A 27,887-nucleotide genomic window follows, 5' to 3' on the forward strand; every position below is an offset into this window, starting at 1 on the left:
AAGAGGACGTCTCCTGTTCATTACGGCACTAGCATTTGAAGTACTTGTTTAACTTTCAAATGACAAAGTTAATTCATCGTTCAGATAAGAAACAAGATAAAAACAAAAGGATTTTATTTTATTCCTTCTATTTTTAAAAAGTACATAAGCATTTGTTATGCTAAAAAAAGAAATTGCCATTACTTGTGGCTAACTTGTACAACTTGTTTCTATAGGGCTGGTCGCGCAGTCCCCGGTTCCGATGATACAACTATGTTTCTGGTTTTCGCTTCCCGGTCGATGTGTAAGTCATTGTTGCCGTATCCTCATATTATTTCCCCAAGTGTTCAAATGCGAAGAATGCGAAATGGAACACTGGAAGCCTTGTATCTTCGAGGATCCCACTAATGAATTGCTAGATAATCCTTAACTCGGTAACACACTTTTACTTCCTCTCAGAAATTCATACTATCGAGCGAAGGACTATCTAACAAACCTCTAGTGGTTTATACTTGTGAACGGTTGGGTAACCTTTGCTTGATAACAAACTTAGCTTCCCAATGGGAATTTTGCTATAAAGCTAAATATTATCTAACCGTCCCGGAGTGGATCTTTTCTTGTGTGCCTTTATATTAAAGCTTTTATTGTTGCTATTGGAGCTTTCTTCGTAGTATGATTTCTGTTGTTGCCTCGTTAAAAACCTTGCCAGAAAAATCCAATTAAGACAAAAACTGGACGAAGGAAAAAAAAGTGCAGCACATACTTTCAGTTCAGGTAATGTTCATTAGCGATAATATCTTTTGAGGTTTGCCACGTTCCAGTTGTTGGGCAAATTTTCTCCATCTTGGTTTTCTAATTCATATGATCCTTTTTCGGTGACAGCTGAACCCCGGAAGGGGCCTTCCCATGTTGGACCTAGCTTCTCTGCGTTTAGCTCCCGGGTGCTTTGAGATACTTTCCTTAGCACTAAGTCTTCGACTTTGAAATAATAGAGGTTGGCTCTTCGATTATAATACCGCTCCATTCTCTGCTTTTGGACTGCCATTCTTATATGCGCCAAGTCCCTGCGCTCATCGAGTAGCTCCAAGTTGACTAACATTGCTTCATTGTTTGATTCTTCATCTGCTTGGAAATATCTCATTGTGGGTTCCCCTACTTCTACCGGGATTAATGCTTCTGCCCCGTACGCAAAGGAAAAGGGAGTTTCTCCTATGCTCGATTTGGCCGTTGTTCAGTATGCCCATAAAATATCGGGATATTCCGCGGGCCAATTACCTTTAGCCGCTTCCAACCTTTTCTTGAGGCTTTGTATAATCACTTTGTTCGTTGACTCCGCTTGACCATTTGCACTCGGATGACAGGGTGAAGATGCGATCCTCTTTATTTTTAAATCTTTGAGGAACTTTGTGATTTTTGCACCGATAAATTGTGGCCCATTATCACATGCTATCTTTTTTGGTATTCTGAACCTTCAAATTATATTTTTCTACAAGAAATCCACCACTTTGCGTTCTCCGATCTTCTAATAAGGACATGCTTCCACCCACTTAGAAAAATAGTCATTAAAAATCAAAAGAAATCTTACCTTTTGGGGGGCCGGCGGTAAAGGTCCGACGGTGTCCATCCACCATTTCATGAACGACTATGGGGACATAACCGAATGCAACAGTTCTACCGGTTGATATGCCAGTGGTGTGTAGCGTTGGCACTTATCACACTTTCGTACGAAGTCATTGGCATCTTGTTTCATGCGGGGCCAATAATATCCTACCTTTACCAATATTAGCACTAAGGAATCTGCGCCAGAATGATTTCCGCATATCCTTTCGTGGACTTCTCACATAACATAGTTAGCTTCGGATGCCCCCAAGCATCGGGCCAGTGGGCCTTGGAAAGATTTCTATACAGTTGGCCTCTCTTGAAGCTATATCGCGCTGCTTTGGCGTGCAGAGCCCGGGACGTTTTGGATTCTTCGGGCAACTTCCCGTGCTCGAGATAATCGTTGATTTCATTTCCTCCAGTCCCAGACTAAATTAGCCGCATTTACCTTATAATAGCTATCTGTATCTAGGACCGAGTTCATCAGTTGTACTACCGTCCCAGACTCCGATCCCTTTATTTCTGTCGATGATCCAAGGTTAGCCAATGCGTCCGCTTCTGTGTTATCTTCCCTCGGGATATGAGTAATAGACCACCCCCGAAATCGCGCCAACAGAGCTTGGACCTTTACCACATATTGTTGCATGCGCTCACCTTTGGTTTCGAAGATCCCGTAGACATGATTTACCACCATCTGTGAGTCACATTTGATTTCAATGACCTCGGAATCAAGTCCCCGGGCCAATTTGAGCCCTGCAATCAAAGCCTCATACTCTACTTCATTGTTAGTTAAAGGGACCGTTCTAATGGCTTGCCTTAGGGTTTCCCCCGAAGGCGTGATTAATACTATACCAAGCCCAGACCCTTTTACGTTGGAAGCTCCGTCCATAAATAAGTTCCAAACCCCCGATGTCGATTCCGACACCATTTCCGCCTCTTTGGTTTCCAGAGACAGTAATCCCGGACTGAAATCGGCCACAAAGTCAGCCAAGACTTGTGACTTAATTGCAATCCTTAGTTTATATTCTATGTTGAACTCACTCATTTCCATGCCCATTTGGCCAATCTACCCGAGAGCTCGGGTTTGTGAAAGATGTTCCGCAAAAGGAAAGTGGTCACCACGGCTATAGGGTGACATTAAAAGTAGGGCCTTAGCTTCCGAGCGGCGACTACGAGATCTAAGGCCAGTTTCTCTAAATGGGGGCGAGTTTCCGCTCCCATTAAAATTTTGCTAACGTAATAAATAGAAGATTGCGTACCTTCGTCCTCACGGACTAAAACGGCACTTACTGCGACTTCTGAGACCGCGAGGTAGACTAACAATGTTTCACCTTCTTTAGGTTTCGAAAGCAACACAGGGCTTGACAAGTGTTTTTTCAAATCTCTCAAAGCCTGCTGGCACTTCGGGGTCCATTCGAAATTATTTTTCTTTTTGAGCATCGTGAAGAAATGGTGACATTTTTCTGATGACCGGAAAATGAACCTGCTCAAAGCTGCCAATCTCCTCGTGAGCCTTTGGACTTCCTTCACACTTGACAGTTGGTCCGGGATGTCTTCGATGGCCTTGATCTTATTGGGGTTTATCTCAATTCCCCTTTACGATACCAGAAATCCAGAAACTTACCAAAGCTGACCCCGAACGCGCATTTCTCGGGTTTAAGTTTCATATTATGTTTCCTTTGGATGTCAAAAATTTCTTGCAGATGTTTAAGGTGATCACCTGCATTAAAAGACTTAACGAGCATATCATCTATATAAACTTCCATAGTTTTTCCTATTTGTTTTTCAAACATCTTATTCACGAGCCGTTCATAAATGGCTCCGACGTTTTCCAACCCGAAGGGCATCACATTTTAGCAATATGTACCGAAATTTATTAAAAACGAAGTCTTTTCCTGATCCTCCGAGTTTATATTAATTTGATTGTACCCGGAATAAGCATCGAGAAAACTCATTAACTCGTGCTCGGTTGTAACATCAATCATTTGATCGATGTTTGGCAGTGGGAACGGGTCTTTCGGGTACGCCTTATTCAAATTTTTATAATCTACACACATGCAAAATTTATTGTTCGTCTTAGAAACTACTACTACATTAGCTAGCCAGTATGGATACTTTACCTCTCGGATCAAACCGATATTAAGTAAGCAAGTTACCTCTTCCTTGATGAATTTATTCCTGGCTTAGGCAATATGGGGCTTCTTTTGTCTTACCGGAGGTACGCTGGGATCCAAACTTAATTTGTGTACGGCTACCTCCGTCGGGATACCTGTCATATCCGTATGCGACCATGCAAAATAATCGGCATTGGATTTAAGAAATTTAATAAAGCCAAACCTAAGCTCGGGATGCAGTCCTGTCCCCAAGTGGAATTTCCTTTCTAAGAATTCTTCGAACAACGAAACTTGCTCAAGCTCCTCCGCTGTGGATTTTGTTACATCCGTCTCTTCTGGAACCTGGAAATATCTCGGCACCTGATAAAATTCCGACATTTCTGCTCCCGCGCTAGCTTCATCTAGTTCGGGAGCGGGCGCCAGTTCCTGTAATTGTTATGTCGTGTGTTCCTTTCCTTTGCTACTGGAGATCAAAATTGCATTCATCTCCCTTGCCGCCGGTTGGTCACCCCGTATCTGTTTAACGCCTTCGGGCGGTGGAAACTTCAGCAATTGATGATATGTTAATGATACAACTTTCATTTCATACAACCACAACCTTCCCAGAATAATTTTATATCCTATATCACTATCTACCACTTCAAAAAGAATTGTTTTCATTACTCCTTCGGCGTTTGTGGGTAACAAAATCTCTTCTCGGGTTGTCACGCTCGCGAGGTTGAATCCGGCGAGGGGTTTTGTGGCTGGAATGATTCTTTCGGTAAGTTTAGCTTGCTCCAATACTCTCCATTGTATGATATTGGCCGAACTTCCTGGATCCACTAGAACACATTTATTCTTAAAATCTAGCACATTTAAAGAAATTACCAGTGCGTCATTGTGCGGCAGCAACAATCCGTCTGCGTCCTCCTCTGTGAAAGTTATATCGTCTTCGGCAACTTCCCGGAGCCTTTTGCTATGGGTTATTAATACTTTTGTCTTTTTTTGCTGCAGAAAAGGTGACCCCATTGATCTCGTTCCCCCCGAAGATCATGTTGATCGTTTAGCTTGGGGGATCTTCTCTTGCTTTTGAGGGTTCCGCGTTGTCCCAGTTACGAACATAATTGTTCTTAGCTCGGTCACTCAAGAATTCTCTTAGATAACCATTCTTTAATAGTGTTGCCACTTCTTCCCGGAGGTGTCGGCAGTCCCCTGTCCGGTGGCCATTCGTCCCGTGGTATTCACACCATAAGTTGGGATCCCTCTAGCTGGGATCAAATCTCATCGGCTTCGAAAACCGTGCTTCTTTGATGTTTTTCATAGCTAATACCAACTCTACTACATTGACATTGAAATTGTATTCGGATAGCCGAGGGTAGGAAGCATCCCTCGTACCTAATGCTTCTTTGTCCAACAAAAATCTATTGTTCTGACCGTGATCAGTCATTTTGTCGATGGAAAACCTGTCCGCTGACCGGAAGCCTCTACCGCGGCCTTCGGTCCGTTCGTAAGGCAAAAACTGGCCCCTTGAAGACCGTCCGTCCGTGTTGAAATCATCTTTTGATTTTTCTCTATTCTTTTCCCGTCCTTTTGTTGACGATGGAAAGCCAACCTGATCATCTTCGATCCTTATATTTGATTCATACCGGTTGTGGACATCCGCCCAAGTCGTTGCTTGAAATTCAAGTAGGAATTCCTTCAATTTCCGGGAAGCATCTGAACTTATCGAATTCAGTACCTTGGTGAATGCTTCATCCACCCATTCTTTCGGGACAGCCGGGAGCAACATTCTCTCCTTCTAGAATTGGATAACGAGCTCCCGTAGCAACTCGGACTCTTCTTGTGCAATCCTGAATATGTCGGCCTTTCAGGCCTGTACTTTTCTGGTCCCGGCATGAGCCTTGATGAAAGAGTCCGCGAGCATCTCAAAGGAGTCTATGGAATGCTTGGGTAACGGTGAATACCATGTCAAGGCTCCCATCGTGCGAGTCTCTCGACATTTCTTCAGCAAAACTGATTCAATTTCATGAGGAGCTAAATCATTTCCCTTCACCGCCGTTGTATAAGTGGTAATATGCTCCTAAGGGTCTGAAGTTCCGTCATACTTTGGCATATCAGGCATTTTAAATTGCTTCGGGATTAATTCTGGTGTCGCACTTGGCTTGTATGGCAATGAGTATACTTCTTTGAGTCCGGATCTTTCAGCACCGGTGATGCACCCGAGATTTGGTCCATGCGGGCGTTCACTTCCCTCATAAATCGTATGAGTTCATTCTTGAAGGGATTGTTTTCGTTTTTGGGACCGGATCCGCTCCCCCAGCCCCATCAGAACCGACTTCGCCTCTCGGGGTGTTGTTGTCGACCTTTTGCGTTGTTTGATTCGCGGGAGCGCCGGGAGGAACCGGATCTCATCTATTCGCATTATTCGAAGCTCCCTACAGCGCCTGCTTCAACTCCATCATAATCTTATCCTGTCGCGTGAGGTGGCCTAGAATGATCGCCTGTCGTTCTTGTAGGACCATTACCGCGTCAACGACATGTTCTTCCTCAGCATCATCAGGGGTTGTCTCCCGAACATGTAGAGGATATTGCCTGTCATGCACCGGCGTGGCGTCATTCCCCTCGTCATGGGTGCCACTGATTGAGTCCTCGAAATGATGTTGATCCCTTGAACCTCGGGATTGTGCGTGTTGTTAACACCGTTATCTGCTATTTTTTATGATTTCTTCTAAGACAAAATAATCAAAACACGTTAGTAAAAAAAGGCAAGGATAAACTTAATTGCACGACTGTCTAAGCCCCACGGTGGGCGCCAAACTGTTTACCCGTAAAATGGTACAATTAAATTAATACGTGATATCTAGACAAGTGAATTAATTCGATCTTGAAATAATATGATAATTGAAGAAATATATAACACTTAGCCTTGATAGAAAGACGGAATGACAGAAATAAAGACTCTGATAGTGAAGCTTCCGGGCACAATAGTAATAAAAACAATAGCAGAAAATAAGAAGGTAAAATTGATTAGAGCTTTGAGTAGATTGTAGTATTAGTTTGGCAGAAAATTCGTGTCCTTACAATGATAACATAGCTCACTATTTCTAGCTACGTCTAGGAAAGGAGGTCTTAGGACCGTGCCTTTCTTTAATGTCAATTATGAGGTCTATTGACGAAGATGTAACAGTGAGCATAAATGTCAAATTCCTTATAACGGGCAACATACTTAATATTGTGAAATATTCTCAATTAAATGCTACCGGGTGAAGAGTATTTATTGCTTCCTTATGAGCGTTATTCTTTCCGGTGATAGACGAAACCGTTGCCTTCGGTTTTGGCTATCCCCCGTCCTAGGTTCCACGTTTTCCTCTTTTGGGCGGCCACGTAGCATAGCATATTTTACCCTACGCAACTATCAAATTGGTTTATATATATAATATTTGTAATAATTTGAAACATGCCATAAAACAATTGAAAAAGTGCATATCTCATGATTTTTTTTAATCCTCTCCCCTTTGTTGGAGTTATTTACTTCTTTAGTGACTCGAACCCATGACTCTTGGATTGTAGGGGGAGGTACTGACCATCTAAACAACTTCCTCTTGTCTACTCATGATTCATGAACAATTGAAAAGGTCAAAATATAACCTCATGCGACTTTCATTATATCAACTAAATCAGATCAATTTTTCAAGGTGGAAAACCATTAATGAGAAGGGTATATTTGAGATGAAAAATAACAGTGAAAGCCTTAATGAAATGGATAGATAAGCGAAGGATAAATGTAAAACTAATCGCAAATGTTAGCTATATATTTGGACCTTTTTCCTAATTTGAATAACCATTTCGTTGCAACTCTGTTCGTTATAGGCAAGGGGGGCTGCATCAAGTGATAAGGAAAACGGAAAAGCAAAACTGAAAAGACGGGCATATCATGAAAAGTTTAGGAAAACTTGACAAAGAGAACTAAAGAAGTTTATGGGAAGTGAAAGTCTCCAACATTTGGTGCTATTAATTGTTGTATACAACCTCAAGTTGAAAGTCTCCAACATTTGTTGACGGGGAGTGATTTGGCAAGGGCAGCATGGTACAAGGTAGAATTTAAAGTGGGTTACGTATAGCCGATAAAAATTATCCGCACTCGATATTTATATCAAATTAATATGTTCACCATATGTGGTTGCACATAGATTTCTTTAACTTTACATAATTAGCTAATTAGTGAGTATATATTTTCACTTAATTAAATAAGTTAGCCAAAATAAATTGATATAATTTTGGTATAAACACCAGGTGCTAGTAAGCTTTTACCGCCCTTAACTACTACAGATGTTATCTTGGTAACTGAATCGCCATCAAAACTATCAATTTTTGCGGAATCTTTTTGAATCTCCACAAAATCACTCTATTTTTGTGATATTTAGAGGAGTCATTTCTTGTAGTGGGAAAGAAAAGAGGAATTTAACACTTGCTGTTGTAAGCTTGGACGCAGAGGAGCTAGCTAGAGCGTTGCTTGCGAGTTTACATGAATTCAATAATTTTTACTTAAATTTTATATTTATTAAAAAATTTCTTAAATATGTATAAATATTTATGTACGAACAGAGTAGCTAAAATAAGCTATTGATTCGATGACAGACTACTGAGAATCCAAAGCTCTCTACTTAAAACAAGAAAATGTGAAAAACAAGATAAGAAAATTAAAGATGTCTAACGAATGACATGGAGTAGCAGTATTCTCTCCATAAATTTAACACATGGTGCTTTGATTTGCCACTTTCAGAGTCTTAAACTGAAACTGTATACAGTAAAAGCTTTAGTCTTATTCCGACCGTTAGCTTCCAAATCTCATTTTGGTCACAAATGCACTGTTCATACCTTATCTCAGTGATGACCACCATTTTTTCTACCACAGTCCTCTGCTGAAATCAGAAAATCCCTGCTATATTTTTTTGCAAAGAGCACAAAACCAAGAATTGTCATCATGCTATCTCCATCTCCTTAAACCCCGTGCCCCCTACAACCCCAACTTGTGGGTAGCTGGGCTATGAGGGGGTGGGGGGTGGGGGTGCAGGACCTATTAACTAAGTTAGAACTTAGAAGGTATTATGTCTACATGTGTACATATAAATTGATACATTTTAGAGTCCGTTTGGTCATGAAAAATTTTGGCCTTTTTCCGAAATCAGTATTTGGCCAGAAAATTTTCAATTTTCACTTGAAGATGAATTTTGAAATTTTTTAAAAATTCAAAAAATTCCATAAAGCTGTTTTTCAAAATTCTCACTCAGATTACTCACAAAAATTCAAAAACAACCTAAAATTATATTCATGTCCAAACACAAATCTAATTTTTAAATACCATTTTCGCTAGGAAAATAATTTCACTTTTTTCGAACCACTTATTTGACATGACGCAATTTTTAAGTCCATTTCGTAAAGATTGACCACTTAAATTCACATTTTGACGATATTATTATTGAGAAAACTGTGCTAAATGCTCAAAAAAAACCAAAATTATTACCCGTTTCCTACCCATAGTAAAGTTATTTTTATTTATACCCATTTTTTTAAAAATAATTACCCGATTATCTATGAAACCTCTTGGTTCGTTCCTCCTAATCTGAACTTCAAACTACTTACCAATGTGCTAAAGATGTCACATGAGAAAGGAGATTCTACTAATTTAACTCAGGTTAGCATGATTAAGTTAGATGATATTTTGTTCTTCTACGTGTTATTTCTTACATTACTCTAAAAGCCGCTTGTTTTATCAACTTCTCCTTTTCTTTGTTGCTGCTATTTGCTATAATATTTTGGATTAATTAATTTATTATCTGAATAGATCTAAAAGTTGTAATCTGAAAATTTAAAAGCTAAAGTTACATACTGATTTAAGAAGATATAAAAGAAGAGAGTTCAAAACAATGTTATTGGGGGTTGCGAAAACTTGAAGAGCACAAATGGGTTTTCGATAATTTATTAATATTTGATACAGTTTTTATTGAGGTTTGTTTAAGAGAGTTGATCGAAAGATTTGGGTAAAGTTGGATATTTGGAGATCTATTATTAGAAAAAAAATCAAATTCATTATTGAAGGACTTTGAAACTTGAAACTCATATAATGAGTTTGTTGAGTTTGTAGTTGTTCAGATATGATTTGCTTGGGGTTTCTTTGAAATGTTGATTAGAGGTTATCGCTAAAACTTGGGACAATTTGATGGAGATTTTGTAGTAGAGTTAGTGAAATTTTGGTTGAAATTAAGTTGAACTAGCGAAGGAGACGAATTTATACTATATACCAAAATGGTATACATATATACCAGTTTGGTATCATACAAGTTTATATTAATATGTGATACACTATTTTTTGATTTTTCTCTTTATGCATATGTATTATGTAATAGTAGTATAGTCATATATAGTTGTCTGGAATTAATTGGTAGAACTGTATATCCTATTGGTATAATTATATGTCATATTGGTATCATATGGTAGTTGGAATATTTTTTGATTGTTTTGGCTGCATTTTTAAGTGAATTTTATTCTGAAATAATTTATATGATCATGTTTTGCTGTGTAGGATTTTCTTGTACCTATGGACATAGATTTTGTGTATTATGTAATAGTTTTTATAGTTATATGCAGTTGTTAGAACGACCCCGTACAACTATATACTCTATTAGTATAGCTATATACTATATTGGTATCATATGCTAGTTGAATCCTTTTTTGGTTGTATTAGCTGCATTTAATTGGTATACTATTTGATTTTCTTTTAATAATAGTAATATAGTACAATATCTTGAAATACTTTATTATATTAATATGTGGTACACTATTTTTTATTTTTCTCTATATGCATGTGTGTTATGTAATAGTAGTATAGTCATATAATTGCCGGGAATTAACAAGTAAAATTATATACCATGTTGGTATAGTTATGTGCCATATTGGTATCATATGGTAGTTTGAATATTTTTTGGTTGTTTTAGCTGCATTTTAAAGTAAATTCTATTATGAAGTTATTTATATGAACATGATTTGCAGTGCTTTTTTTTGTGTCGATGGACATAGATTATGTGTATTATGTAATAATTTTTATAGCTATAGGCAATTGTTAGAACGGCCCCATACAACTATATACCATGTTAGTATACAGAATAAGCAAGTTGCTTTGAGAATATTTAGCTTGCAATGTGTGCATGTAATTTTCTCATACTTTTATTGCATCCTTTAATGTTTTGGTACAGTAGTATAGTTGCAGATAGTTGTAGCAATATTCTAGAGCAATCATATACTCTATTGGTATACATGTATACCATATTGGTATCATATGGTACTACAAATCTTTTTTGCTACTTATATTTTTATTGCATTTTCCAATATTTTATTATCATTTCTATTCTAACTAGTATATATGGAGATTTGGTGGCCGTAGATTATGTTTTCTTGACTCCATAACTGGTTGTGTTAATGCTAATGGTAGAGTGTGTACTGATATTTGTAGGGAAGGAGATCAAGAATTGCATGGCAATCACGTGAAATTGTAAAAGGAAAAATAAAAAGAAAAAAAATAAAGAAGGAGTCAAATTTGAGTGTGAAATAAGTTTTGGTAAAAATAACAATAATACGATTTGGGCAAAAATAAATGAATAAAAGAGAAAAAAGAAAAAAATAAGAAGAAAACGAAAAAAAAGAAAAGGAGAAAAGAAAAGGAGCATAGAAATAAATAAAAAATTGGAGAAAAAAGAGAAAATTCCCCACAAAAACTACTATGGGTAGAAAATATAATTAATTTAATGAGTAGAAAAAAAAAGAAGATAAAAATAAATAGTTTTATTTTTGTGGGTAACTATGTCATTCACCTATTATTATTCTATAAAAGCAAACGGAAGTTTGGTCCGGCCTTTATGGTGTCATTAGAGAGGGATCAACCTTTCTAACGCAAATTTAATCGTATTGGTGTTATTAATTCCTTTGTTTTCAATAGGAGCAAGCAACACAATCCTAATTCTAATTAACTAATTAGAATGTACTACGTCGACATGTGTACATATAAATTGGTACTCAATTTTATCTTATATGACATTCCTTTTAAGTCCATTTCACAAAGATTGACCACTGAAATGTATGTTATTACGACTTACGATATTATTCTATAGCCCCTAATTTGTTTTCGATCATAGCATCTAGTAGCACAGTCTGATTTTAATTGACTAAGCTCGTGCTTATCCAATGTATGATACTAATATATAAAAACTCTCCATTCTTAATATTTTCATTGAGATAGAGAGAGGAAGGCCCGTGATATGGATCAAGTTAAGTGTATTAGAGAGGAAGAAGGTAGAGTTTTGTTGGAAGAGGCTCAGATTAGACGAAGGTGGCAGACATATTTTCATAAACTCCTGAACGAAGAGAGTGATAGGGACATTGTGATGGGCGACTTAGAGCACTCTGAGATGCGCCGGAATTTCGAGTATTGTAGGCGCATAAGAGTAGAGGAGGTCGAGGGGGCTATGCGTAAGATGCACAGGGGTAGAGCTACTAGGCCAGATAAAATACCTGTGGAATGTTGGAAGAATGCGAGTAGGGCATGTTTGGAGTGGCTCACTAAGATGTTCAATGTCATTTTTAGGACGAAGAAGATGCCCGATGGATGAAGGTGAAGTACGATGATTCCTCTGTATAAAAACAAGGGCGATATCCAAAGTTGCAATAATTATAGAGGGGTTAAGTTGCTAAGCCAAACTATGAAAGTTTAGGAGAGGGTGGTTGAAATGAGGGTGAGGATCAGTGTGTCCATTTCTGAGAACCAATTCGCTTTCATGCTGGAGCATTCAACTATGGAAGCCATTTACATTGTGAGGAGATTGGTGGAGCGGTATAGCGAGATGAAGAAGGACTTGCACATGGTGTTTATTGACCTAGAGAAAGCATATGACAAAGTCCCGAGAGAGGTGCTCCGGCGATTGACGAGCGCAAAACATAACTAAGAATCTAAGGCTATTGACCAGTGTTTTAAAAGGCGTGGGCATAAGGCGAGGCGTTTTATATATGCCTCAGCGAGGCGTAAGCCCTGAGGCACGGGGCGTAAGCCCCATAGGTATTTAATTTTTAATATTTTATAAAATAATATAATTACAATAAATATTCATAAACAGGTAAAATTGCATAAAAATTAAAGAAAAATATATATATATATATATATATATATATATATATATATATATATATATATATATATATATATATATGTGTGTGTGTGTGTGTGTGTGTGTGTGTGTGTGTGTGTGTGTGTGTGTGTGTGTGTGTGTGTGTGTGTGTGTGTGTGTGTGTGTGTGTGTGTGTGTGTGTGTGTGTGTGTGTGTGTGTGTGTGAGTGTGTGTTATACGCTACTTCTAAGCACAAGTAACTTAAGTCTAAAAGAATAAAGTTTTCTACATGGAGAAACAAAAAGGATGATTAACCTGCAATTTGAACTTTGAACTTACATTCTATGAAGGAGAATGAAGTTCTCTTTGTATTTGTAAAAAAATTAAATATTCGTTGCTTTCGGGAGATATTACCAGACTAGCGAACAAGATAAAGAATTGGGAAAGACCTTGAATTAGGGTTTCAATCAATAAAAAAGGTCTTGATTTTTACATTTAATACTTTTGAGTTGCTTTTAAACCTTTTGAGTAATTACCAAACTGACTTTTGAGAATTTGGGTATTATATGAATGACTTATTCAACAAATTTTGTTTTAATTTGAAAAGGTCTCAGGGGCTTACTCCTTACTAAAAAAACGTGCCTCAAACACCCCGAACGCCCGGGCGTACGCCTCTTGAGATTTTCGTCCTACACCTTCGCTCTGGGGCATTTTTGGTACGCCTCGCCCCAGGGCTCACCCCGAAAATGCCTTTTAAAACAGTGCTATTGATTAATGACTATCGAGACAAGGAGTAAGCAATTAAGGTTATCAGTGGGAGAAGATAGGGTCTTGACAGGATAAGTGCAAGATAATTATTTGGGATCTAACTCTAGGTAATTCACTTTCAATGTTCAAGCGAGTCTCTCGAATTCACTCTATTATTAGTTCAAACGTTCAGCAGAAACTCCTCTCTCGATTAAGTCTTAACCTCACGAGATGAACCAACCTAAGGACTATGAAAATATGCAAGAATGCATAGTGGATTGGTCTTTAGGAAAACCTCTTTCGATTATTCTCCTAACTAGATTTAATCAATGATTCAACTAGCCTCTTTCGATTACTTTGAAGAATCTATGAACTCAACCAACAATATAATGCAAAGGTATAACAAGTTATGCCTCTCTCGATTACATGAACTAATAAATATAGATGCAACAATTAAATCTTCCAAAACGATTCAAATACATAAAAATAGAGTTATAATCCACAAACAATCATCAATACACCAAATCCATCATAACCCAAAAGGAACTATTCCATAGACATGGAGAAGTTCTTCACAAATATAACTAAAGTATAGGAAAATATAAATTCAATCCAAACTCGGATCTTGAGTGAGGAAGGAATGATGAAATCCTTGTGCTTGTGTGTTTTCCCAAGCCTCCTTAGCCTCCTTAGGTCGAAAATGTGTCAAAAGTCCCGAAAATAGTATTTTTTGGTATATTTAAGCCGTCCCCAAAATAATCCCGGATGAAACTACCCTTTCTTAGCCGAAATAAGAAGTCACTCTAACATATTTGTGCTACCGCACCGCACCCCGCGCCGCCCCATGTGGCGCGCATGTAGAAAATTTCAGAACGTGCCAAAAAATCATTTCTGACCACTTTTTGCACTAGCGCCCCGGTAGTGCAATTTTCTCAGATTGAATTCGTTTTCTCATTGTTTGACATCCAAACTTGGTTTTCGACCCCCGAACGTGATCCCGGCTTAATTGCTTGGGCTTCTACTTAGACTTCAATGCTCTAAATTGCTCGCATTAGCTCCGAAATATCTACAAAACTCGAAATCACTCCTACAAGACATAAAACACACAATAAGTACAAAAATACTACAAATTAAAGCTCAACACAAGTAAAGTACAGTGAATTAGAGTGCAATAAATGACTAAAATACGGGGTTATAGCCTTCCATCATCTATGCTTGGAGGCTAAAGGGGTCCCAATAGCCTACATTAGGGTGATTAAGGACATGTATGATGAAGTTAAGACTCAGGTTAGGGCAACTGGAGGAGACTTGGAATACTTTTCAGTTATGATGGGGTTGCACCAAGGATCATCTCTTAGTCCATTCTTATTTTCCTTGGCGATGGACGCATTGACGAGACAGATTCAAGGTGAGGTGCCATGGTGTATGTTATTTGCTGATGGCATAGTTTAATTGACGAGACGCAGGGTGGTGTTCACGAGAGGCTGGAGGTTTTGAGGCAGACCCTAGAGTCTAAGGGTTTCAAGTTGAGCAGGACCAAGACAGAATATATGAAGTGCAAGTTCAATAATGGTACCCAGGAATGGGATATGAAGGCGAGGCTTGATGCGCAAGTCATCCCTAAGAGAGGTAGTTTCAAGTATCTTTGATCTACAATACAAGGTAACAGGGAGATTGATGAAGATATCACGCATCGTATCGGAGCAGGATGGATGAAGTGGAGGCTCGCATCCGGTGTCTTGTGCGATAAGAATGCGCCGCTGAGACTTAAAGGTAAGTTCTATAAGGTTGTAGTTAGACCGACTATGTTGTATGGAGCAGAGTGTTGGCCAATCAAGAACTCTCATACCCAGAAGATAAAAGTAGTTGAGATGAGGATGTTGAGGTGGATGTGTGGACATACCCGGTTGGATAAGATTATGAATGAAGTTATTCGAAAAAAGGTAGTAGTGGCCCTTGTGGAGTATAAGATGCGGGAGGTGAGGTTGAGATAGTTCGAGCTTGTTAAGAGGATAAGTATAGAAGCCCGAGTTAGACAGTGTGAGCGGTTAGCCTCGGTGGGCAGCGAGAGGGGTAGAAGTAGGCCTAAGAAGTCTTGGGAAGAGGTTATAAGGCGGGACATGACGTAGCTGGAGCTGACTGAGGACATGGCCCTAGACAAGAGGGTATAGAGGTCAAAGATTAGGGTAGAAGGTTCGTAGGTAGTCGAGCGTTTCTCTTTATCTTACTCAATTCGCTAGCATTAGTGTTAGTATGATATCTTTTATTCATAGATGGCTATTGCTACCTAGAGTTTGACTGCATTCGTGGATTCGATCTTATTTCATCTTGTTGTTATTCTTACTTGTTGCAATTACCTTTTCTTTTTCAGTCGTTCTCTAGCCGAGAGTCTATCGGAAACAACCTCTCTGCCCTTCCAGGAGTAGGGGTAAGGCTGCGTACATCTTACCCTCCCCAAACCCCACTCATAAAAAACTACTAAGTTTGTTGTTGTTATTATTATTGTATCTAATGACGTGTTTCTAACAATAACATTAACATTTTATAGACACCATAAGAGGCTAAAAGCACCTCGACAATTAATGTTATTTAATTTAAGTACTTTTTCTAATACACTTTAATTAATTTTTTGGCCTTTTTCTTGTGGTCCTCAATATTTGATTTTTTCAAATATCAAGAAGGAGTTAATTTCTTTTTTCCAAAGTTGTATTTGGAGTAAAGAGTCTATGAGTCTTTGTTATATTTTCAATGAACAAACTAAGGTTAATATGATTATTTTCATTGTTAATTAATGCTAAAAGATAAATTTCTTAATATATGTGAAAACAGATAAAAAATTAAATTAAAGTGAGTCGGAGGAAGTATATCTTTAAAGTGTTTTTTCTCAAATCAAACAGTGCTAAGAAGAGGAGCCTTGGTGTGACGGATAAAGTTGCTGTCATGTGGCCAGGAGGTCACGAGTTCAAGCCGTGGAAACAATCTCTTGCAGAAATACAGGGTAAGACTGCATACAATAAACTTTTGTGGTTCAGCCCTTTCCTGGATCTCGCACATGACGAGAGTTTAGTGCACAGGGATGCCCACATAGTGCTAAAGAAGGATAGCTATTGTTTGTGTTATATAACCTTGTGAAATTACCAATTGGCAAACAGGTCCACCATCACCATCGAAGATTTGGGTATATGTGTTTTTCGTAATGTGTGCTTTATCTTCCCATGATTGAGGCTGTGCTCTTGGATTCTCTCTTATATTTTCTTCAACTTATATTCTTTATATATCCATCTGCCTCCTTTTCTTGGTTTTTCCTCTCTGTATTCCTTGTGTGTGTATACGTGTTTACACTGCCTGTCACTCTCACCACCATACCTCGGGACTTCCCTTTTCAGAACCAAAAAAATAAAAACCAATAAAATTTTCCCCATTTTTATCCCCACTTTGGTCCTCTGTTTCGGACAGAACAAGATATTAAAGAAAGAGAGAGAGAGTATACAGTGGGTTAAGAGAATTCCACGTGATGAGAGGCAATAAAAAGGCAAACTTGGCTAGCTAATATACTAAGTGTTACAATTTGCATGTAAAAGGAAAAAATGACAAGTGTAAGCTAAGCCCCTTGGTTTCATCACAACAGAAAAAGTTAAAACAAGCCCAAAAATACTCCATTCTTGTTGTGCTAATAATAAGAAGAAAGAAGCTAAATTTCTTTTCACCCTTTGTTCTTTGTATCAATGTGTAGCTTTTATATGCACCCACAGAACAACTCTTCCTACCACCTTCTTCACCACGTGTTAGTGCACCTCCTGTAACGTCTATTTACACCACTCTAAAACAATGATCATTTCCCTCTATTCTCCTCATTTCCTCCTTCAGTTTTCTTTCAACTCCAATTCTTACTCTCTTCCTCTTAATTCCAAATTTTCCTTTGATGGGTTGTTCCCATTTCTTGAATCACAGCTTAACATGTTAATTTAAGCTAATTTTGTAGCACACATTTTTGTTATCATTATAATCTTGAGTTAATTTCAATGGCTTCAATTTTGAGGTTTCGTAAGTTGTGTTTTGTTGAGCCAGTGAAGTGTTCTTCTGTAAGTTTTGAAAAACCCAAAAATGATGATAAAAAATCAATTCTTGAACCACCCCCAAAAAAAGAAAATCTTGTTTCTGCTATTGAGAAAGTTTTAGAGAAACCAAAATCCAAGAAAATAAAAAAGCAGCCTAAAGAATGGAAGTGTATAGATAGCTGCTGTTGGTTAATTGGTTACTTATGTACAACTTGGTGGCTGCTTTTGTTTTTGTGCAATTTTTTGCCAGCAAATTTACCTGGACTTAAAGTTCCTGAAGCTCCTGGGGTTAGACTTAAACGTGAAGGATTAATTGCACTTCATCCTGTTGTTTTAGTACCTGGCATTGTAACTGGTGGACTTGAGCTTTGGGAAGGTAGGCCTTGTTCTGAAGGCTTATTTAGAAAGAGGCTTTGGGGTGGTAGTTTTACTGAAATATTCAAAAGGTTTGTGCTTTACGCTTAGTTTTAATTTCCCTTAGTTTTTGTTGTGACATGTAACTCGTAAAGTTGCCTCCATATGACCAAATGGAGCCGTGGAAACAACCTCCTGCAGAAATGCTGCAGGGTAAGGTCGCGTACAATAGACCCTTGTGGTCCAGCCCTTCCCCGCCCACGCATAGCCAGAGTTTAGTGCACCGGACTGCCCCTTTGTTGTGACATTTAACAAATTGTTGTGCATTTTAGGCCATTATGTTGGTTGGAGCACCTGTCGTTGGATAATGAAACGGGGCTTGATCCACCGGGGATTCGAGTTCGAGCAGTACCAGGACTTGTAGCAGCTGATTATTTTGCACCTGGTTACTTTGTTTGGGCTGTTCTTATTGAGAATTTGGCAAAAATTGGATATGAACAAAAGAATATGCATATGGCTGCTTATGACTGGAGGCTATCCTTCCAAAACACAGAGGTACCATATAATGATCTAATCTTGGTCCAACATATTAATTTTTCTCACATAAGATATAGTACTATGTTGTCTATTTTAGGGAATAATTTGCATAGCATTAATTCCTTGCATTTATTAAGTATTTCAAATTATTATAGTCAAACATATGCATCTAAATAAATGCCAATCTTATCATCAATAATTTCATTCATTTACCTATGTAGTATGTAATGTCATTTCATTGTGTGATGTACTTGAAAATATGTTCCTTTCAGCAGCATTGTCACATCAGATTGACTTATGCCATTATGTCAATTCTCAATTACTAAGCATGTAAACATTGCCGAATTTATTTCGAACTGTGGAAAAATAAAGGGCAGCCCGCTGCACAAAGCATCCCGCATTCACGCAGGGTCCGGGGAAGGGCCACACCTCAAAGGGTGTAATGTAGGCAACCTACGCTGAAACATTAGTGGCTGATCCCACAGTTATAGGTCACACTGAGACAACTTTACCGTTGCTCCAAGGCTCCCCTTCAATAAATAGTTTCCCCTGCATTTGTTTCCGCATTAGTTCTTATTTATTGTATTAACAATGTATCTATATTACCAGAAAGCAAAATGGATTTTGTCCTCTTATTTTGTAGTAGAACTCTACTGCCACTTGCTTTAACTGTCCAGTTTTGTACTAAATCAGATTGAGGGTATTCTAATACGTTTGTAATTGGAACAAGCAGATTAGAGATCAATCTTTGAGTAGGCTGAAGAGCAAAATCGAGCTAATGTATGTAACAAATGGATACAAGAAAGTGGTAGTAGTGCCACATTCAATGGGAGTTATCTATTTCCTCCACTTCCTTAAATGGGTTGAAGCACCTCCTCCAGTTGGAGGGGGTGGCGGGTCGGGTTGGTGTGCCAAACACATCAAAGCTATCATGAATATTGGTCCAGCATTTCTTGGCGTTCCTAAGGCTGTTGCTAATATATTGTCTGCTGAGGGAAAAGACGTTGCCTTTATCAGGTCAGTGTTTATATATACATCACTGTCCTTTTTTATGCTATGTTGAATTCTCATTGGTAGCGTTACCTCTAACGGTTTAGAATTTGAGCAAGAAATCTGCTCTAATATGCAGAAAGGTGGTTTTTGGATGGTCTACACATTTTGCACCATAAATGTAGGAAATTTAAATGACTGCAAATTACTTCTAACAGAATTGGAGTTCGGTGCATTGTACGGATGATGTAATGAAGTCATCTTTTTAATTTTTTCCAGAGCCATGGCTCCTGGTTTGCTAGATTCGGAGACGTTTGGTTTCCAAACACTTCAACATGTTATGAGGGTTTCTCGAACATGGGACTCCGTTGTTTCTTTGGTGCCTAGAGGAGGAGAGACAATATGGGGCGACTTGAACTGGTCTCCAGAAGTAGAAAACATATGTCATAAATCAAAGGCGCGATACCTGCAATCTTCTTCAAAGGAAAACAATGGCAATGACACTGATGTCAGGAGGAGTTTCCAGGAGAAGGAGCTGCCAAAATATGGACGAATAGTTTCATTTGGCAAGGAAGCATTAGAATTACCTTCTTCACAGCTCTCAATTATTGATTCAAAGGTAAGAACTGCTCTCTAGTCCGCCTCTTTTTCTTTTAGATAGTTGCATTATGACAACTGATGTGTTGTCCATAATTGTATAAAATCAATAGGAATTTGTGCGTAAGAGTACATCCAGAAATTCCAATACATCATGTGGAGAAGTATTGACAGAGTATGACGAGATGAGTCGCAAAAGCATCAAGAAAGTTGCTGAAAATCAAGCATATACTGCAACAACTTTGTTAGATCTTCTCCGATTTGTGGCACCAAAAATGATGAAGCGTGCCGAGGCACACTTATCTCATGGAATAGCAGAAGATCTTGATGATCCAAAGTATAATCATCACAAGTACTGGTCAAATCCACTTGAAACCAAGTAAGTATGATTATGCTGTAATTCTCATTGCCAGATGATTAACTCTTGCCATTATCTTTCCACATCTGATTTGTAAAGTTAATCATAAGCGTTGTGCCTTTAAAGAAATTCCAGGGTTATATAATGAAGTCAGTGTATGCCAAGAATGCTGCTTTCTTAATGTTATTTGATATTTTCAGTAGTTAGTTAAAAGTCAGTATCCTTTTCCAGGTTGCCTGATGCTCCAGATATGGAGATTTACTGCTCATATGGAGTGGGAATTCCCACTGAAAGATCATATGTCTACAAGATGTCACCTTCTGACAGATGCAAGAGCATTCCTCTTCAGATTGATAGCTCTGCAGACGGAAAGTGACAACGGCTGCTTGAAAGGCGGAGTACACTTTGTTGATGGGGACGAGAGTGTACCAGTCGTGAGCGCTGGCTTCATGTGCGCTAAAGGGTGGCGAGACAATACACGTTTCAATCCCTCGGGCATCTCAACATACGTAAGAGAATACCAGCACAAGGCACCAGCAAGTCTGCTAGAAGGGAGAGGCACAGAGAGTGGTGCTCACGTTGACATTATGGGAAATGTTGCCTTGATCGAGGATGTTCTACGAGTTGCTGCTGGTGCCACTGGTGCAGAGTTGGGTGGCGATAGAATCTATTCGGAGATCATGAAAATGTCAGAGAGGATAAATATTCGGCTTTAACTGCAACAACGTGATTTTGATACAGGATTGAGATGAGAGTAGAGCACCAAAAACGACTACTAGACTGCGGGACACTGACTCAGAAAATGACTTGAGAGATATTTGACAAGAATGACTAGAGAAAAGACTTAAGGAGGAATAAGGACAAACTAAGTATGGGATGAGAAAAATGGGGCTAGCTAGATGGGGGACCTTTTGTATTGATTGTAAGTTTCTAACTGAAAAAGGAAAAAGAGAGTAGCATTTCTCACTTTTGTAATCTACAAGAATAAATTATCACCTCTTGTAATCAAGTCGAATAAGATTCTGGCTGTTCTTTAAAGGAATATCTTTAGCTCTGAGGTGTTTTATTCTGCTCATTTTTTGTTAAGTGGCTCATCAACAGTTAAACATTCTTTTTCAGTGTGGTAACATGACTTGTCTAGATTATTGGGAGAAATTAGAAACTTCTGGTAGAGCATTTGAAATCCGCCCGAATTACTTGAACTAAGGGTGGATTAACAGGAATGGCCCCGTAAGAGGTTGGTCTTAGCCGAATGTCCCCAAAATTGGCGGTAAGTTATTGCTCTTCAGGGTTTTTCTATCGGTAGAGTTTATGCTATATTTGCTCTATCTATTTGTTAAGGTGTTCATCAAAGTGCATCAAGTTGTCAGGGTTTTTTCTACCAGAATGGTAGAGTTTATACTATATTTAGAAGTCTACCCGATTGGTATAATTTTTCTATATTGTATTAAAAAAATATTATTCGACTTTGTAACTTCAATTTCGATCAAACCATTTAAAATCTGTTCCAGATGATCTCAAATTTGAAACAAAGCTTTCAAATACTAACACAAACAATCCTCAATCGCCAATTCAAATTTGAAACAAAGCTTTCAAATACTAACACAAACAATCCTCAATCGCCAATTCGGTCAAATAACACCAAATCAAAAAGATCTTCTTTGTCTTCTTCAATATTTTTTAGGGTCCAACAATAGAATTTTGAACTTTTTACTAGTAAATCACTAAATTGGTGTAAATTTTAAATTTAAGCATAAATAATCAACATAGAAACGATTTTAACAATAATGAATCATTAACCTGTAGAATTTAAGCACATACATAGAACCGTCGCATCGGAAATTAAACAAAGAATGTACCTTCAGCCATAGTTGTTCAAGTATCGTAGAGTCGCCTTAGAAGAACCTTGACAGAAAACCTATGGAGCCTTCTAGCCTATGCCTATTGTTGGATACGAGAGTGATGAAAATTTATAGGTAGGCTAGGGACTCTTAGGCAAATACTTTAGCCTTAGGGATTTCTCCATAAATTACGATTTCTCCATAAATTACGATTTCTCTAAAGACTCCTAATAAAAAACGTTTCTTTCTATCAAAGAAACTATCATATATGCATAACTACAAAATATTATCTGATATATTATTTACTTGGGAGACAAAGGTAAATAATTTATTACCTTATATGTGGGCCACACTAGAAGTCTCTAGAAAAGACGGTAAATTTCTAAGATAACCTTCTACTTTCCACCACCAAATAAGAATTTTAAGCTCCAAGAACTATGATGTTTAAGTATAAAATAAGGATATTTCGCTAAGACCGACATTCTGCCAAGACCAGTTCCGTTGGGGGACATGCCGTTCAAATTTTTGGACAGTAATTAGCTGTTAGTATGAAAGCTTATGACGTTGATTGAAGATCTACTGCATTTGAAGTGGCTTTTAGTCTTTCTAGATTTTGTTTACAGAAATGAATGTGTCAAACAAACTCAGCTCGACAGCTCAAATAGTAATAGAGCAAGTTACCTAGTGAATTTTAGTTGGAACTACTGCCTATTATTCTAATCTTATACTAACAAAACTTCCAAACTTTTGACAAAGAAAAAGAAAGAAAACACAAATTATTTTGTTAATCGAATAATAGTTGATTAGGTGCAATTCAACCATATAGCTTATGGGAAAAGATAAAAGGTACTACAAAAAAAGAAGATTAAAAGAAGAGGAGAATGGCCAGTTATTATAGTCGGAATGAATTTACACAAAAAGAGTATTAGTGTAAATTTCACAAATGGTCATATAATTATTACACTACTTTTTTCAGCAAAGTCATCTAACTTTGTTTTCTCCCACAAAAATCATATAACTATGATTTTTTTCCCACAAAAATCATATAACATTATTTTCTCACACAAAAATCATAAAACTTTCACTAGATCACATAAAAATCACAGTGATCGGAAAATAAATTTTCTGGTACTATTTTCTTATATTACGGTTTTTCTATTTTTTATTTTTAGTCTAATTAATAATTACCCAAAAATATGAGTATATTTTTAGCCCTCCCAAAATAATAGCCGATAAAATATTTTTTATATATGTGTGTATTATATACATAGAACATACATATTCTATATATATTTTGGCTATCAAATACATTTAGTTTCGATCGGTCGGTTAATTTTATATATTTTTTTTAAAATAGGAATGACCCAATCCAGCCTGACCCAATAATCATATACGCAAGTTAAAATAATACGAAAAATGAATTCTTCCCCCATAAAAAATATAGTTCGGAATGCATGAGATTATGACAAAAAAAAATAAAGAAATAAAAGGTATAATTAGAGAGCACTTGAAATAAAAATGCTATCAATTTGATTAAAAATCTTGAAAAATAAAATAAAAAAAAAGATAGAATTAAGTATTATGTTTTGAAAGATTTACTATTCACTCTTAGTATTATTTTAATTTATATATATGAGTATTGAGACGGTAGGCTAGGTCGGGTTGGTTCATCCCTATTTTAATAGAATTATTATTTATTAGACTAAAAATAAAAAATAAAAATTACAAAATAATAATATACTACTGAAAAATTATATTTTCCGATCACTATGATTTTTGTGTGAGTTAATAAATTTTTTATGATTTTTGTGTGAGAAAACATAGTTATAAAAAAAAGTCATAGTTATATGATTTTTGTGTGAGAAAACAAAGTTATATAACTTTGGTGAAAAAAAGTCATAGTTATACGACTATTTGTGAAATTTACCCGAGTATTTATGGTTGAATTCTTTAATGTCTTAAGTTGAGGAATTGAAAAGGAAATAGATCTCATTGATGTAACCATTTCAACCAATTAGCCTCTCAAACACTACTTCCCATCTTCCCCTTTAAATAGTCCTTGCAATTCAGTCCATTTTCATCTCCACAAACACTTAAAATATTGAGTCAAAAGAGTAAAAACACACACACATATTATTCTTATTCTATTTGTGAAGGAAAAAAAAGGCTATATAATGAATATTTCAGGTGTTTTCAGGACTTCTTTGTTTATACTGGCTTTGAAGTTTTTGGTTATGGTCAATGGGCAGCCTTCGGTTCCAGCACTCTTCATATTTGGAGACTCAGTTGTTGATGCAGGAAATAACAACTACCTTAAAACTATTGTTAAAGCAAATTTCCCTCCTTATGGAAGAGACTTCCCTAAACACATACCAACTGGGAGATTTTGCAATGGAAAGCTCGCCTCCGATTTCACCGGTACTTATTTCCCTTGAATTTAAGTTATATACATTGACCTATTATAGCAGCTTAGTTACCATATTACAAGGTTAATAGTAATATTTATCATGGATATATCATATATGTACCTTATAGTAAATAATTTGATTGTGTAAATATTTTTTATATCGTCCCTACATGTAAACTCATTTTTCTTTTTAGCATTATTATACTTAATGTTACATGTAATGAAACAATCATAAAGTTGGTTTTAATTAACATTTGCACTGACAGAACTTGATTGGATTACAGAAATATAAACTAATGTTTGTCCTTAAATGTTCAATAATGCAGCTGAGAATCTTGGATTTACTTCATATCCACCAGCTTATCTTAGCAAGAAAGCCAAAGGAAAAAACCTTTTGATTGGAGCCAATTTTGCCTCAGGTTCATCTGGTTACTATGATACTACTTCTAGACTATATGTAAGTAGGAGTAGTATTTATTAAATTTTCTACAAATTCTGTGTCCAATATCTTATGCAATTGACCCGAGAAAAGCTTGTTTTGTTTTTCTTCAGGATGCAATTCCTTTGAGCAAACAGCTTGAGTTTTATAAAGAATACCAGAAGAAGTTGGTGGTAATTGCAGGGAAAGTAAATGCAACATCAATAATCAATGGTTCAATTCACTTAGTCAGTGCAGGAAGTAGTGATTTTGTTCAAAATTACTACATTAATCCTCTGCTATACAAAGTATACACTCCTGATCAGTTCTCAGACATCCTCGTCAAATCCTACACTAAATTCATTTTGGTACATCTTTTTTCTTGTACACTTTTCAGGGCTAATATGCTTGTGATCAAGTCATTGCGCCACTTACCTGGATGGGGTCAATGGGCGATCAAGAAAGCCCATGGCCTAGGTTGATGACCTCCATTGCACTTTGGAGGGGCGCCTGCCTAAAGTCGGCCCAAGAGGTCGAGCCTATGTCATAATTTGTGGCCTGCATTCACGTGGCTAAAAAAAAGTCATTGTGTCATTTCCTTACAAACAACCTTTTTTGTACTAATTATGATTTTTTATTTAAAATACTGAAATGAGTTTAACTTCTATATAATAATGATAGTGTAAAAGAATTTTTAATATGGAATATAAGACAAATTACCAGCAACGTACTGAAATTTTGTACTAATTATGTCTTGTGATTGATAGGAATTGTATGGACTAGGAGCAAGGAAGATTGGAGTGACAACAGTACCACCAATTGGATGTTTACCAGCATCCATTACAATATTTGGAAAAGACAGCAACCATTGTGTCAAGAAGATGAACAAAGTAGCAGTTTCATTCAACAACAAGCTCAATTCTACATCTATCAACTTGCAAAAGAACCTCTCTGGTCTCAATCTTGTTGTCTTGGATATCTACCAACCTTTCCTTGACCTTGTCACTCACCCAGCTGATAATGGTAATACTTCAGAAAGAAAAAAAAAAACCTTCTCCCCAATCTTGAATCTGGTACAATTCTGTTATTCCTTGTTATTTCCTCACACTTAAAAAATGTGAAAAAAGCATGGCCTAGCTAGTTTTCGGACCGGTAAAATAAAAAATAGTCAGTGTTTGCAAAGTCATTAAAAAATGACCACTATTTTAGCTGAAACACGGAAAGTTCCAGCATATTATGTTGGATTTTGGAGTTCCTGCGTATAAACTTCCAGCATATTATGAATCTCATATGTAAAAATTTTGAACTCCAGCATATTATGCTGGAATTTTTAAGGGTGTTTTTGTTCAAATTTTATCTTTACATGAAAAAGTGGATAAATTTTGATTATTTAGGAAAATATGATTATTTTTTCAATTACCAGTTGTAAATTAGGCTATTTTTGATTTTTTTTTCCCTTAAAGATTTGAGACATGTACAATCATTTACCATGTATAACACATATCGTGCTCTATAAATTTCTCCGATTCATTTATTTGAGTATTGTACATCAGGCACGGAACTAAATCTCCCTCCTCGGTAAGTTATAAGGTAACTTTTCTTTTTTGTGTATATAAAACGTATTGAATCCTCTAGACATAAGAGAAGCCTCACATCCGCAAATGTGGCTAAAAAATTGCTTTAGGTCACATGTTTGAACCCCAAGTGTAACATTCATGCATTTTCTTGAATTCCCTTGTTAAAATACTGACTTTGTCGCTATCGTAGATGATATAATAAGTTGTTCAAATGTTACTTCTCCAGGATTTTTTGAAGCAAGAAAGGCATGTTGTGGCACGGGATTGCTGGAGACATCCATATTGTGCAATGCCAAGTCTCCAGGAACATGTGCAAACGCATCTGAATATGTATTTTGGGATGGTTTTCATCCAACTGAAGCTGCAAACAAAATCTTAGCTAATGACTTGCTAATCAGTGGCATATCCCTCATCTCCTGATCTTTCTTTTTTCATCCTCTCACACTATATCAGCACTTTTTTTAACGGAGTTTGCTTTGAAATGTATTGTTGAATGGTCTCGTAATGTGTTATAAATTCTTGATTTTATTGCTGGTTGGAATAACATAAAGGCAGTGTTTGAGCTTGTAATAAATCTTTATATTGATGCAATTATACAAAATACTACTATCGAGAAAATATACGATAACATGAGTTCAGTTGTTGTTGGCAAAATTCCAAATTTGTTCTTCTTAAGTCTCAAATATGTTATTATGTAGGCGTTTGTGTTTGACCAAAATGTGTAAATCTTCGGTTAAACTAATTATTTTTATGTGATGAAGGATTAAACCTAGTTAACAATAATATTCCTAAATTTTACAGCTAGTTAACACTAATAACGCAGGATAATGTAGGTGAGGGATTAAATGTGGTGTGCATTTAATACTTCAAGAGGAGTAACGAGGGAAGAATATAATACTTCAAGAGGAGTAACGAGGGAAGAATATCAAACAATAAATGGCGTTAACGTAAATAAGGTGAATGATTTACCCAATATTGAATGAGGTGGGTGATTCTTCTTTCTGACAGTGATGAGTGACACACAAATTTTAGAATATCAAAACTATTCTCTGATCTAATGAAAAAGTATGGAATAATGGATGGTAGAATCTTCTTAGAAAGGTAGTGTTTGTATCTTTTCTACATAGAGTTTTCTTCTCAAAAAGTGCTCTTATCAGAAAGTGTTACATGCCTTTTC

At 36.9% G+C, this 27,887-nt stretch overlaps 2 protein-coding genes and 1 pseudogene across 3 annotated transcripts; all 3 read left to right on the forward strand.

Moving 5' to 3' along the window:
• Nucleotides 1–17,110: 17,110 nt before the first annotated feature.
• LOC107815607 (putative phospholipid:diacylglycerol acyltransferase 2) lies at nt 17,111–21,308 on the forward strand. Its single transcript, XM_016641214.2, is given in 7 exon segments — nt 17,111–18,077; nt 18,318–18,540; nt 19,256–19,539; nt 19,792–20,131; nt 20,223–20,488; nt 20,699–20,830; nt 20,832–21,308. Coding segments are annotated over 7 exon segments (2,079 nt in total). The 5' UTR covers nt 17,111–17,595; the 3' UTR covers nt 21,184–21,308.
• A 3,062-nt stretch (nt 21,309–24,370) lies between these two features.
• Nucleotides 24,371–27,260, forward strand: LOC107815608 (GDSL esterase/lipase At5g22810). 2 transcript variants are annotated; one of them, XM_016641216.2, is made up of 5 exons: nt 24,371–24,726; nt 25,042–25,172; nt 25,268–25,441; nt 25,901–26,156; nt 26,937–27,260. In XM_016641216.2, exons 1-5 carry the CDS (start codon nt 24,483–24,485, stop codon nt 27,128–27,130), a joined length of 999 nt encoding a protein of 332 aa, XP_016496702.1. In that variant the 5' UTR covers nt 24,371–24,482; the 3' UTR covers nt 27,131–27,260. The 2 variants fall into 2 exon arrangements, with proteins under 2 accessions (XP_016496702.1, XP_016496701.1); XM_016641215.2 differs by having other exon boundaries at nt 24,377–24,726; nt 25,268–25,501.
• On the forward strand, nt 25,561–25,707 carry LOC142164521 (U1 spliceosomal RNA; annotated as a pseudogene).
• Nucleotides 27,261–27,887: the final 627 nt, after the last annotated feature.

Source organism: Nicotiana tabacum, chromosome 9, assembly GCF_000715075.1.
Source record: "Nicotiana tabacum cultivar K326 chromosome 9, ASM71507v2, whole genome shotgun sequence".
Taxonomy (NCBI): Eukaryota; Viridiplantae; Streptophyta; class Magnoliopsida; order Solanales; family Solanaceae; genus Nicotiana; species Nicotiana tabacum.

Coding starts and splice junctions, on each gene's coding strand:
- LOC107815608 (XM_016641215.2), top strand. CDS start 24,483: ATGAATATTTCAGGTGTTTTCAGGACTTCTTTGTTTATACTGGCTTTG. Junction 25,173..25,267: donor ATACTACTTCTAGACTATAT/GTAAGTAGGAGT, acceptor GTTTTTCTTCAG/GATGCAATTCCTTTGAGCAA. Junction 26,157..26,936: donor CACTCACCCAGCTGATAATG/GTAATACTTCAG, acceptor TTACTTCTCCAG/GATTTTTTGAAGCAAGAAAG.